The sequence below is a fragment of the Musa acuminata genome, chromosome BXJ3-6 (genome assembly GCF_036884655.1).
Source record: "Musa acuminata AAA Group cultivar baxijiao chromosome BXJ3-6, Cavendish_Baxijiao_AAA, whole genome shotgun sequence".
Lineage (NCBI taxonomy): Eukaryota > Viridiplantae > Streptophyta > Magnoliopsida > Zingiberales > Musaceae > Musa > Musa acuminata.
This window is the reverse complement of record NC_088354.1, coordinates 12,281,444-12,295,381: the sequence shown is the minus strand read 5'-3', so window position 1 is coordinate 12,295,381 and position 13,938 is coordinate 12,281,444. Positions and strand designations below refer to the sequence as shown.

The window sequence follows — 13,938 nt, the reverse complement described above, 5'->3', positions numbered from 1 at the left end:
TCAGTTTGATGTGATTCGGATCTCATCCTATATGAATGTTGGAGACAAGCTGGCTACTTTACAGCTAGCCAAAACTTTGAATGGTTGTTGATCAATAATTACAGTTTTCCTTTTCGGATATCTCACATTTTTCTGTATAAATTGCTTCGAGGATTGTGTAAATCGTCATCTTTGTAATGCATTTATTTGATTGCTTCATGAAATGGATGTATGATGTTAGCATAATCGACACGTATTCCAGCTTTTCTTTAGAGATCCTTGTCAACTCATCACAGAGCGAAACAAATTGGTGCTGCAGATGATGGCTTCGGCCACGGGTGGCACGCTCGTGGATGCTTCCGGAGAAAGGAAAGAAGAGATAGAAGAGTTGAGACGAAGAAAAGGAAGGATGGAGAGGTCTCACCACCCAACAACTGGTCTGCGGAGACAACAAAATGGCGTGAAAGTGAATGATGAACAAGTGGACCAATCGATCATTTCTTCCTCAAAAAAGGATTGATGGAGGAAAAGGAAGACAAAAAGCTTTGGACTCATCGATCGAAGCGTGTGACTCATGCTCATCGAGTTCTGATCATAATCACAGATATCAGGAATTCCAGATCTGTGTAGTCAAGTTTCTGACTCTCCATCTTTCTCCACTTCAAGCTTGAATTCATTCGATCTTGGGCCATCAGAATCTAGATAACATTAGTACTTTGTATCGAAATCGATTGCACTGCGAACAGACTATGATTACAACAAGTCTAAAGAAATCTGTTTGATTAGCCTAAGAAATTGTTACATACCGAGCAAATATTGAAGTTTCTGCTTTCAGAGTACAATCAGAAGAGAACGATGTACAAACACTTTCTATGACTTTTATCGTGTCAATGTATGTGCAAAGATGAGGTAAACTGGATACAACGACATTTTTGTCGAAAAATCTGTATTGGAGCTAAAATGAATACCTTCCACATCTTTTAAGTCTGAGCACACTGCTGGTTTGCTGGCGTATTGAACCAATAGTAGATCCGCATAATACAGCATATAGTTGTTCAGAAATTGCGACAAATTCCGGTAAACTAAGTGATCTCACGTTCTTCTTTAAGCTGTAAAACTGTGACTGGTTGCTGATCATTGTTTCTGAAGTTTGTGGTCCTGAGGGAGGGTTGGCTATTAGATTGCACAATGCTGGAAGCAACACCAGCGCACGCCAAGTTACGACTGCTATTCCTGGAAGTGGGCACATCATGGTTATGTTTCCCCTCATATGTTGTTATGACAGATTTGGGATCAGTTGGAGCTCTCTCGACATGCTTCCTGACATTGCATCCGAGATATGTGCACTTGTAATAACTCCTGCACATTGAAATGATGAATATCAAGCACTGAACTGCATTTGTTATTAAAGACCATCAGTTGGGATTTGTATCAATATGGATAGTGCATGTTTATTGGGTTTATTGAGGAGCAAAATGCAAATTTGCTACGAAGCCTGGTCAACACAATTCATAGGCTTGTTGGTAAATGATATATCATTTTTAAAAAAAAATAAAAGAGAGTACTATGATATGAAGAACAAATAACTAGAGTTCATAAAAGAAAGAAAAACAAAGTTCATATTGAATTAACTAAAGGCAATCTACGCTCTCTCAATGACGCAGAACATGTCATGATTTATGTCATTACTTAGGCACTTCGAGGGTAAAAATCAATATTGCATAGTCATGTATACGAAGGGAAGCATATTGAAGTGTCTGATCCAGTGAGCAGGCAAAAAGGAGAGAAAGATGACACTCAGTAAAAGACTAATTTAAAAATGAGAATATGATGCTTGTCATGTTGTGCGAATGTGAAACACTGGAAGCTCATAAGAAGCCTTAGAATCATAAAAAGATATATTTCTATAGTACAATTAAAGAATCTGATAAGTATCTGACATGGCTTGTGGGGTGGAAACAAGACTGCATGCAACAATAACAAAACACAAGGTTACCAACCAGATTATGGTAGGATGTGGGACCCGTAGTCCTGTGTCAAATATGCACTACGTTTTATACAGTTGGTGAAGCAATCCACTCCCGAAGACGATACATGAGGATACAGGCTACATTGTGATAGAATAGTACCAGAAAAATTGGCCCTAATAACATAATAATTATGTAGCCGACCCATCCCGGTGTATCTTGATCCACTTGCCTTTGTATGCATGACTATGCATTCTTTAGTAACTAACTTATGTGCATCTACCACCACAGAAACAAAGGAACAAAAAACTGTCATGCTGAATGGCATGTATTGAAGCATATCATGCTCGAAAGCTATCGGCGCACACACCATACAGACCCATGCCAAAGCTATCGATATTTAGCTAAGCCAACTATTGGCTTGCACCTAGTAGCATAGAAGTCTACCAGCATGATGCGGAATCATACCATGCCAGAAAGTATCAGCATCACCCAAGTGTCATGAAATGACAATCTTTGCTAGAAAGTGCCATAGAGACTGAAAAATGACACTATTAACAATACACAATGCACAATTTTATGAAATTCTGCATGCACTACAAGGATAAAATGTCAAATGATAAGAAAATAAATTCTTCAAACAGAATATACTATACAAACAATTGCAGTTTTGTCAAAAGACAAATAGCAGAAATTTGTGAAACTAGTACTACCTCGGATTAGGATTTCCTTTAACAACTTTCTGCCCATACTTTCGCCATCTGTAACCGTCATCCAAAAGATCGACCTCGCTTGTTGTTTGCACAACAATCTTAGGTTCTGCTGATGTCGTTTGGGAGGATGCTGATACATTCCTGTCAACCAGCAGAAATATCCTTGTGAAATGAATAAAGATACAAGAGCAACAGTTTTAGTATATAATGCTACTTACATTCGTTTAGCATCAGCATCATGATTGTCCCTTCCATCTGTTTGTGTCTCAGATGCTTCTTCCCTATCAGTTGACCCAGATAACTGTTCAGGTGCGCCATAGTCAAATTCTCGATCTCTCTTTGAAGCTGAAGTAGCAGCAGTCATGCCATTTGATCTCCTGAGATTCCCATGATTACCATGAAAACCAGATTCAGGTGTTGAAGGATTGTCAAGACTTTCAGTGATCTCATTTGACCCACTAAGAAAACTATCGCCTTCCTTAAATCGTTTATTTGAGGTAGGACGTTGATGGTTGTGCTGACCCTTGTAAATTATCTCAGTAATTTGACCATCTGCCGAATGCTCTACCTTTTTCTTGACTGGACAATTGGGATGGCTGCATTTATAGTAGCTCCTAGGATACTCACTGCTTCTCACCATTTTCTGGCCATATTTTCGCCAATTATAGCCATCACTGGCAGGTTTATCAACTACAATGGCTGTAGAGTGAGATATTTGCTCAGAAAGAGAGCCCTCTGCAGATTCAAATACAGAATTGTTTCGCTTTCGGGTAGGGGTTTCCTGGATAAGTTGCTGTGATGATGGTGGTGTTGTCACAAATTCAGATGGGTATTCTGCCTGACTCAGCATTTTGAATTGGGACTGGGATGCCTGAGCTGTGACCTGAGCCAGAGCCTCTTGATGCGACATTACGAAGGTGCCCTGCAGAGATCCAAATTTAGAGCAACAAAAGAAAAAGATGTTTCACTGATGAAGTTTTTTATCACTTCACTCTGACGGAGAGAAGATCAAAAGAGTATTGCTTAATCGATAAACTCATAGTGAAAAGCCCTTAATATGGAGTCTGTAAATAAGTACTATTCAATAAGCATATCATACTGCTTAAACACGGCAAAAGCATTTCGAACTCTTAGTTGAATATTTTTTAATATATGAACCTTTCATAGAACAACAAACAATAACAATAAAACTCGTAAAGTCTTGACTATTTGGGGTCAACTACGTGCATCTTTTACTGACATTGAACTACAAAAGCTATATGCTTATTTAAGTTAAAGAGTATTAAAATATTTATTTATAATTTTCATTAAAACCTTTTTAGGTCATCTTCTACCTCTCTTCGTACCACTAATAGTAATCATTTCACCTCTTAAGAACTTAGTTTATGACAGCTTGAGCCATATGCTAACTGAAATTAGAAGCAATGAAATCAATTATCCAGACATTTGATAACATCAAACAAGTTGGTTATCGCTAATATGAATTGCATAAACAGATGTTATACAAGAACCTGATAGAAAACAGGATCTAGGGACCTGCTATTCAAGTACCATTAAATCAGCTTCCTTAGGTCAAAAAACAAAATATAATTTACTTCATTATGTCTGCCATAGAAAATAGAAATGTGTGTTCTTCAATAACAAGGCCTTTATCTGCAATAGATGGCAAAAGGTGTTATCTGAACGCAAATTCTTTAACTCTAAATGCTAAAATCAAAGAAAAAGTCTGAATTTCCAGCAACCAAACATCACATCCTCCTTCCAAGAATAATTTTTGCTTATCATGGAGAGGTAAGCAAGAAGATAAATCAAGTTCGAATTTTTATTAATAGGAAATTAAGATCGAATCCTATGAACTCGCATACCAGGCCGGACGAGAAGAACCCAGGAGAATCCAGCAAGCTTGAGGGGCTTAGTCCTGGGGCAATCGTGAATGCCTGCGGCTGGCTTACCGTCAGGCTTGCAGGCCGGTTCTGCTTCACCCGATTCAATCGGCTCACCCCACCGTCACCTCCTATGCCTCCTCCCTCCGCCGCGCCGTCTTCCGAGCCACCAGCCGCCACCTTCTCCTGTTCCCAGGAGATCCCAGCCGGCCTCCTCGCCGCTGCCACGGGAGAATTCATAGCTCCGACGAGCAGCTGAGTGAAGGAACGGCACTCCGTCTCGGGATCGTCCGCGAAAAAGCTCGACACCAGCGTCAGCGGGCCGGGGCTGACCTCCGAAGCGCCCCCTCCACCTTCATGGAAGAGACTCGCCATGGAAGAGCGCGGCGGCAGCATGATGGTGGGCCGCGGCGGCTTCCCTGCACCCGCCGCCGCCATCCCGTCACCTCCACCTGCTCCTCCGCCTCCGCTGCCGGCGCCGTTCTCCGCCATCCGCCTGCCCCAACAGTCCTCACCTCTCTGCCGCCGTCCTATCTGCGCTCGATTTGGGTTGGGCGAGAGGTCAATCTAATATCCTCACTTAGTATCACACTCCCTTTTTCCCCCTTTGGATTTGGGGAGAAAACACACGACACACATCGAAGGATAAAAACTCCCTCCAAATCTGAAGAGAAAGGAACGTTGACTTTGCCGCTGGTCTGATTGGCGCGTGACTTGAGATATGCTTCGTCTAATGACGGAACTGCCCCCATCATCGTCTCCTTTCTACAATGCCGATCCCGATCTTTGCCTGAATCATGTGGGTTATAAATCGAATCGTAGAATTTGAGCCAATCACGAAAGTTCGATACCTACGTGCCGGCTGTTGTTTTGCGCAGCCAACCAACGACAGCTGTTGTAGCAGCTTCCACATATCCTCTGAGAAGCCCTCGAGCTGTCTCTACAACTGTAGTGATGTTCGGTTGATGACGAAGCCAAAACAGGTGCGGGTAAATGACCAAAGAAAGAGGATCAAGATCAAGGCAAACTCCACAAGCCAGCCCTAACCTAAGCAGGTAATATTTGAGGAGAAAGCATTGGATCGAATGTTTAAAGCATATGGATTGAATTGTCTGTGTGACACTTCCCATACAACAATGCCAAAGCTCAATCTGTTCCAAGCGATTAGTACTCTGTTTTACCGGACTATTCGGTGAAGGTTTTGGAGGACAGTTGATCGCACAGATGTTTCCTTCAGCAGCACGGAAACAACAGGCGTATGAGGCAGTTGGAATAGCATGTCATTGCTCTTCCTTGTATGGTAGTTTACAAGGAGCCAAAGGGTTCTTTGATGTCGCCTTCCCCAGCATTTCTGCTACAGTTCTGCATCGACATTGACTCCCTGGACGAATGACATCCCCATAGACGGCCATCTCAATGATATCCAGCTCCTTATCTGAAGGATAAAGTTCCATGCAATAGTTATTGCCAGTTAGAAATCACAAACATAAGTGGATATCAAGATTCAAGTGCAGACAAGCAACAAATAATTCGATATCATCCACCGGGCGGGATCGCAATCTAACAATAGGTGACGACGAGCAACATAGGTTCGGATGTCTCGGAGATAATACATCACCTATAGTTACTTCAATTTGGTAGATACTTTGTTGCCTCAAAAGTATGCAAATTAAAAGTATGCTAGTATCAAAATGAAATATATGTGATGTGAGTAGAAAATCCAAGATTATTTTTCATTTGCCTTCCTATTTTAGTAATAATCACCCTAAACCTAATCTCTCATGGGTATAGACCTATCCTTCAAACTACATGAATCCAAGGGTGCTTTGCAATTGCTCCACTTTCCATCCTTATCATTGTAATGAAATGCTAATGGGAAAACATATTTTGAATTTAGCCTAAGCTTTTACCAGAAATTGGGCAATTTGGCTTTGCAATTGGGCAATTGCCCAGAAATTGGGCAATTTGGCTTTTACCAGAAATGCTAATCGAAGGCAACAGATTTCAATTTTTCTTCAAGTTCATAGGAACAACATATAACATGTCTCAGATAAGCTATAGCTGATATCTTCAATGAAAAGAAATAGCAAGGATAAAAATATCTTGTGAGCAAAGACTATTAATGCAATTAGTGCAATGTGGCAGTTTTAGGTACCACAGTATGCTTGATGTTATTATTAATAAATTAGGTAAATGTATCATGAGAGAGAGAGAGAGAGAGAGAGAGAGAGAGAGAGAAGCATGTCATCATAAGCATTAACATTAAGAAGGAAGAGAACCACACCTGTGAACTTGATGTCACATGAGAAGCCTTCCAGTTCAGCTTTGTCCACCCACTGCTTGTCTGATTTCAACCTGTTCACCCTCGTCTGTAGAATTTGGCAGTTCTCTGCAGTTGATTCCCCACCTACATCAGGGAGTTCATCATGTACGAGAAGAAGAACAGATTCAAGAGACGACAAGTCCCGGAGTAGTGATAGGGATGATCGGCGGAAAAACGCATCAAGATCAACCTTTGGAGAAGGGGATGATGTGGTCGTATTCGTAGCAGAGGCAGCCTTGGCAGTGCCAGAAGCGCTTGCAGACGACGTTGCCGGCGGCATCCTTGCGCCACCGCTCGGGGTGGCGGCCGGGCACCACCTCCGCCTTCTTCCAGCACAGATCCCTGGCCTTGGCATCGAAGAACCTCGGCCGATCCGTCTCCCCCTCCTCCCCGTGCTCGCGACGAGGACGAGGAGCCGATGGAGCGGCCATGCCTCCGCCTCCTCAACGGCCCTCTCGAATGTTCCCACTTCCCACATATCTAATCCTCCTGATTTAAGACGGTTGGATTTGGGCCATTAAGATGGACCGTGCTAAACCGAAGACCAATTCTTACGAACCCGAGTCGGTCGAGTTTAGTATCCGACCCAATTACTTCCATATCGAACGACTCGTTTTACTTCCACATCAACAGAAACAGATACAGAGATATCCTCTGTGCAAATATGACTCGACCATAATATTAGAGAAGAAAAATAATAAACACAGATATTTAGCGTAAATACCAACACTGTAAACATGTGTACAGACGTTGACAACACTCAGTTGGAGAAAGCATGTCCTTTAAACAGCACAACAATGTCAAATATAGCGAAACAAAATATCGGTTTTCAAGTGTGTAATAGAAGCTGTAGTAGGTAGGCACTTCAGATCGAGAAGATAAAAAGGGGTCCTGTGATAGCTGGGTATGTCTATCCTCTCGAAGTCACAAGCAGCCGCAATCCTTATTTGGGACCAATGTCCTTCAGTGCGCAAATCTGCTCCTCTCCCATGGCAGACATGACAGTCACCACCAGATCCTTCCCCTCTGCAAAACCATCTTTAATCTGCACAATTGAGAAAATTCAAGTCAATATGACTCCAAAGCTCACTTGCTAGCTAATTTTGCATCCGACCAGGATTCAAATATCACTGAGAACAATGAATTTAGCCATAATAATGGTGTGGTGCCTGATCTGACTAGATGTCGACAAATATGCTCTGTGAGAATTATAGAAAGAGTCAAAGGATAATAAAGCATATCCACGGTCTTTGCTACATATAATACAAATCAATAATTTTATGTCTGTTACAAGAGGCATCTCTTACCATAAAGAACCAGCAGACCATAAGCAAACAGAAAATATACATAAACATGCCCGTAAGTTGCGTCAATGCTACATAGAAATAAATCTGATGCAGTGAGCACTCTCCACCTTCTAATTGTGGGAAAAAAGTCAACCATGTTCATGTAATATGTTAAATACACAACTATACATGTCCCCCACGATCTATATATACTTGCAACAGTTACCAAACTCAATCCCGCTGCACCTATTGGCTTCTGTTTTCTCACTAGCAATAAGCCTACTGTGTCTGACAAACATGTCTTAAGGATGACTAACACCAGACATCCAAGCATAGAGTAACCAATACAGACTCTGAATTTATGAAATAACTAATAAAAATACTAAAAATTATTGGTCACAGAGACAATTATCTAATATAATTATTTTAAATACATTATTATTTCTATGTCATAAAGTCAAATAAGCACTTGATCCAAGGTATTCGAAGAATCAATCTACATATATGTAGATAATTTTGTTCTACATCTTCGTTACAAGTTTTAAGAACATGTGGTCCAACCACAGATCACAGAAACATCCTACCAAGATAACCATAGACCTAAAAGTTATAACTAAAAAAGTCAACGAATCGTCCACCATAATCTCCAGGCTTTAACAAATGACAGCTAGATTTTGGGTAAATGCCATTATAAACATATTGAGAACTCAAAACATAGTTAATCACAATGTATTTAATATGCACAAAAAAATGAAGAAAATATATCAAGTGGACTAACTTGAGCAAGAAGAGTTTCATCAGTTGGAAGTTTCAGATCATCCTTTGTGTTACCATTTTCAGTCAACAGACTAAGCTGAAACATGCAGTTAAGAGTCAAACATATAAGGTTAATAAACTAACAATAAAAGATAACAACATGATAGTTTTCAAACATACAAAACCATCTTCAGAGATATCAATAAGCTGATAGTCAGTGCGAGTGACATGGGGAACCTGCAAAATATTGGAAAATCAGCATTAATAAACTTGAACAACAAGTATTCAACCAAGGAAGCTGGACAATTACTTACATCACAGTTGTGAGAAGATGGAACAATATCTTCAAGCTTCTTGTTGTTGAAAATGTCAATGCCGACAAAGTGACATTTGGCATGACCGTGCTTTCCAGTTTTGGAGGTTGAAACCTCTACGACCTGGTGCAACAATTGTTAAAATTTTCCAAAAATAATATAGGATTTAGATGATTAAATTAAATAGATATTCTGGGATTTCACATCAAATTACTACTTAAACCGATATAATGAAAAACAATAACAATAATACCAACAATTTCTGATTGATTAGATGGATCTTTTCCTATCATTTTGCATTAATAGGCAATATCTGAAGAAGTAGTCCATGCAACCACATAACACGGCAACTTAATGTGGTCCAAATAAGCATGAAGATTTAGCCACATAACCACAAAAAAGCCTGCGGGTGGCGCCAGGATTTATATTGAGAGGGCATGATTCTCAAAGATTATAGTCAACATACAACTACAATAGTCAACTTACTCTAATAAAATTTATTAATAAGCTAATCAAATATTTAAAATAACATGTAAAGCATTTATCCTATCATGAGATGTTTAGAAATAAAGAATATAAATAAAACGATAACAGAGAAATTGTGAATAAAATATATTGTCGTGAAAACAATTCTGAAATGTGATTGTTTAGAATTCTAGAACGAAACTATTCATATTATTTTACCATCAAAATAATATCAGAAAATATTCAACAGATACAAGATAAAAATTGCAGCTTTATGTTCAAAAAATTAACTGATATTATAAGAGAGGAACAAATGTTGAAAAAAAAAAAGAAGAAACATGGTATTAAACCCTCCAAAATCCACCAAAAATTAGTTTGGCCTGAGATCTAGAGAAGAAAGGACGACAGGCTTTGGTTCTTTTGCAAATTCACATAGTTGGAGAGCGCACACACACGAAAGCCCTATCTTTAGGAAAAAAAAATTGAAGGAAGAATACAGACTATATGAAATACTGATTACTGCAGAAGTTGCTTAAGAAACCAATGTTATACCATCGATTGGTCACTATATAAAGGACCGGACTCAGATGTGAAAATTTGGATCTGTGTACCATGCGCTGACTCTCAAAATATAAGTCAGTGTAATTTGCATTAGGCAGTCATATCTAACCAATACGAAATGTATTACTATTACCCCGTGAGACCTCATCCCTTCTGAGAAGGTATAACGAGTCCAGAAGTCTTATCATCAACTAATTAATATATATATATATAATTAATTAAAATGTCTATGAATAACCAGATTAATAGCGAACACCAGAAATTGCAAAAGTCAGTAATAATACCAAATAATAAGCACAATCACTTTAAGCCCCACAGAACAAAAAATAAATCAGTCAATTATATGGAAAAATCCCAACAAACGATCATCTTCCCAAGTTCATCAAATCAACGAACAACAGAACACAGAGACAAGATGGAATAGAGATCGACCTTGCACGCCCTCCCTTTGATGACGATGTACCCGTTCTTGCGAATAGTTCCTGCCTGCTGCGGATAAGTCTTGGAAGCCCCCGCGTCGGCCTTCGAGTCAAAATGATGTTCCTCGTCCGACATGCTTACTGATACCGATACCTGTCTACACTTGGCCGCATGAGAAGAAACGAAAGAGGAATTAGACCCGACCGATCGAAAGATCCAAAACAGAATCAAAGAACAAAGCGAAGGAGCGGAGAAGGCGGTCGAAGCGATCGGTACCTGTCACCGTGGTCAGGGAAGGAGGCGATGGGAAGCGGTGGTGGCAGAGTAGCCGGCGAGGGGTCAGCGAGGAGCGCCTTAAATAGCGGCACGCCTCGAAGGGATGGGAGATGCCCGGATTCCAGCCGCTGCCTAGGGTTTCGATTAATCTCGCCCTAATCCTCGCGTCACGTCCGGGTCGCATCTAGCCGTCGGATGCGGATTGGCTTTTATTAACGGCGGGATGGCACACGCGTGCAGCGTACGCATAAGAAGGCACGCGTCCGTTCGCTGCTCTCCCGCTCTCCATGTGTGTCGCAGATCAGCGTTCAGGCTTTCTGTCCAATTAGGAGCTTCTTTCGGCGTCCCAAATGCATGCATTTGACCCTTCTCCAATTAGGATTTTTAATCTATTTTTTCTTCACATTTTTAATCTATTTTTTCTTCTTGATGTAAAATCTTTCATGATGCATTGAACCTTTCTTTTGATAAAATGAATCTCTTTATGGTACTTGAACAAGTTTAATTCTAATATTCTCTCCCCTTAAACTTGTTGCATCTAATATACCAAGTTTATTTCGAAGTTGTTAAATATATACACCTTTTTCAAGAATTCTAAATACTGATTTGACATAGATTTATAAAATTTTTTATTTCATTTGAGCTGCTAGAGAGATAAATAATATTATTATGTCTAGTCGAGCAACTAGTACAAATACTTTTTCATATTCAATCTCATATTGTTGTTTGTATCCTTTTGCAATCGGGCCTTGTATTTCTTCACTCCTTTTGTATTTTTTTTTTATTTTAAAGATCCACTTACCACCAATAGCTTGATGGACTTCTCGAAGTATAGTAAGCTCTCATGTATCATTTTTGTTAATGGCATGAATCTTTTCATTCATATCTTTTCGTCATTTTTCGTCTCTATAAGCTTCTTTGAAGATTAATGGATCATATTCTACAAAAAGATAAAATAAAGAAAGTTCATCATTATTAGTATTAATCCTTCGAGTCACATCATATAGCTCCTGAATCGATCTTGTCCTTCTTATAATTAGACTTAATCATGTGACCTAGTTGATCTAGGTGATGATTATGATAAAGTCACTTCGGTGCTTGCTTGTATTATATCATCTTCTTCTGAATATTGAAAAATCTTGGGGGCGACATCATATGCGCAGCGAAAGAACAAGAAAACAAAATCCCCGATTCCCAAAGAGATGTTCGTCGTCGTGCGAAGATTGGTGCACAAAATCTGTGAAACTTAAAACTGCGTATAGAGTAGATTGTGTTACCTAGGGAGATTGTATATCCCTGTTTCCTTGTAGATCTTTAGGAGAGGGTAAAGGAGGTCAAGCGTCCTCCTCTCTAGCGGTGATCCACACAGCAGGGTTGCGACGACGCTCCTCAAATCTCGAGGCCTGCTCTAAGGTGGAGAGGGGGAGGAGAATAGGAGAGGCAAGCAAAGGCTCTAGCCTATGAGGCTCTGAATCCCTCCTATTTATAGAGGCCCCCTGTCAAACCCTAATGGGTCCTCCCCTAGTGGGTATTGGATCTGCATCCAATAAGACAAGGGCTCCGTCGGATATCTCATATCCGAACCTCTACTCATCGCAATGCCTATCATATGTGTGTGACCCTCTAGGCCCAATATCGAGTTGGCCGTGAGTCATACCTGTCAGAACTCCTTCTAACTCAGTGAATTATTATCTTTGTAATAATTCACTCGACTCATCGACTACGGAAGTACTAGGCCACTACGCCGTAGTCCCTAGACGATACAGGGGAATCCAATCTATTGGACCTGTCTGTCCTCAATTACCGTGTACCTATAGTCCCTTATCCATCTAATATCCCAGAGACCGTATATCGAGCATGGTGCTGTCAGACCCATACGGTTTCTACTCGAGTCTCGCTCTAATCGGATTCACCCGGAGAACTATTTCTCTCTCAACCCGAATGACCCTGGCTAGGGATTTGTCTGAGCAAGAACATATGGGATATTCCTCTCATGACGCCGAGAGTAGATGATCCTCTATCGACACTTAATAGCCCTCGTAAGGTCGACTACCACTCCCAATGACCAGCTGTACTAGATCTGGGACAGTCAAACCTATAAGTCTGGTATCAAAGAGTGGAGCACTCATACAGGACATCCTTGGTGTCTCAAGTCTAAGGACCAGATACACCACTAGGACTACGAAATCATTGTCTGACAATAAGGCATCATCAACCATCCAGTATTCCGTAAGCAGATCAATCAGTGAACTCATTCTCCAATGAGCACTTGTATTGTATCCCTAATGTCCTCACACGAGCAGCTATGAGATCAGTTGCATCCATCATATGGACGGGTATACAACACACCAGTCTGTCCGGTTATCACGATGTCCCTCTCGAGTAACCTATGATCGGGATTATTTAGGATCTGTGTTTAAAGGTGAATCGATCTCATTATCGTGATCTCATCACGATCTGATTCTCATTGCACAAATCCAAGGACATCACAATATATATATGCACATATACAATAGTTATAAAGTGATATATGTCAAAATATAATAAGCAAAAAAGATTCTGTATCAAGTCACACGTGTCATCACTCACGTGATTGGCTTGCTGGCACCTATGACTAGCACTGAAGCTATAGCTTTTTTATACTGCTCATCACTTTTCTAGTTCCAAATCTGTTATTCATTAAACTCAACATCTTTTGACATCACAACTTTATTTGTGAGAGGATTGTAAAGTTTGTAACCACTAGAATTCTTTGGATAACCTAGCAAAATACATTTCTGATTTTTATTTTTTAATTTTTTTTTAATTTTTTTCTAGTATTTTGGCAAATGTAACACTTCCAAAAATTCTCAAATGATCAACTCTTGATTTTTGTAAACTTCATGCTCCTTCTGGTGTAACATTACCAATTCGCTTTGTTGGAAACCTGTTAAGCAAATAAACTACACAAGCAACAACATCTTCCCAAAATTCTTTAGAAATTTTTCTTTCCTTT

At 40.1% G+C, this 13,938-nt stretch overlaps 3 protein-coding genes across 5 annotated transcripts; all 3 read right to left on the bottom strand.

Annotated features, from left to right (window-relative positions):
- Positions 1-744: 744 nt before the first annotated feature.
- LOC135640715 (probable WRKY transcription factor 4) lies at positions 745-5,530 on the bottom strand. 2 transcript variants are annotated; one of them, XM_065155420.1, is made up of 5 exons: positions 5,398-5,530; positions 4,525-5,332; positions 2,878-3,581; positions 2,660-2,800; positions 745-1,338 (listed from the first exon to the last, which is right to left on the bottom strand). In XM_065155420.1, the coding sequence occupies exons 2-5, from the start codon at positions 5,032-5,034 to the stop codon at positions 1,062-1,064; spliced, it is 1,632 nt and encodes a 543-aa protein (XP_065011492.1). In that variant the 5' UTR covers positions 5,035-5,332; positions 5,398-5,530; the 3' UTR covers positions 745-1,061. The 2 variants fall into 2 exon arrangements, with proteins under 2 accessions (XP_065011492.1, XP_065011491.1); XM_065155419.1 differs by having other exon boundaries at positions 4,525-5,473.
- Positions 5,531-5,618: 88 nt separating this feature from the next.
- LOC135640716 (uncharacterized) lies at positions 5,619-7,350 on the bottom strand. Of its 2 annotated transcripts, none has more exons than XM_065155422.1 (3): positions 7,056-7,350; positions 6,827-6,931; positions 5,619-5,977 (listed from the first exon to the last, which is right to left on the bottom strand). In XM_065155422.1, exons 1-3 carry the CDS (start codon positions 7,294-7,296, stop codon positions 5,823-5,825), a joined length of 501 nt encoding a protein of 166 aa, XP_065011494.1. In that variant the 5' UTR covers positions 7,297-7,350; the 3' UTR covers positions 5,619-5,822. The 2 variants fall into 2 exon arrangements, with proteins under 2 accessions (XP_065011494.1, XP_065011493.1); XM_065155421.1 differs by having other exon boundaries at positions 6,827-6,949; positions 7,056-7,348.
- Positions 7,351-7,560: 210 nt separating this feature from the next.
- LOC135640717 (eukaryotic translation initiation factor 5A-like) lies at positions 7,561-11,104 on the bottom strand. Its single transcript, XM_065155423.1, has 6 exons — positions 10,944-11,104; positions 10,680-10,824; positions 9,222-9,344; positions 9,088-9,144; positions 8,930-9,004; positions 7,561-7,910 (listed from the first exon to the last, which is right to left on the bottom strand). Exons 2-6 carry the CDS (start codon positions 10,800-10,802, stop codon positions 7,809-7,811), a joined length of 480 nt encoding a protein of 159 aa, XP_065011495.1. The 5' UTR covers positions 10,803-10,824; positions 10,944-11,104; the 3' UTR covers positions 7,561-7,808.
- Positions 11,105-13,938: the final 2,834 nt, after the last annotated feature.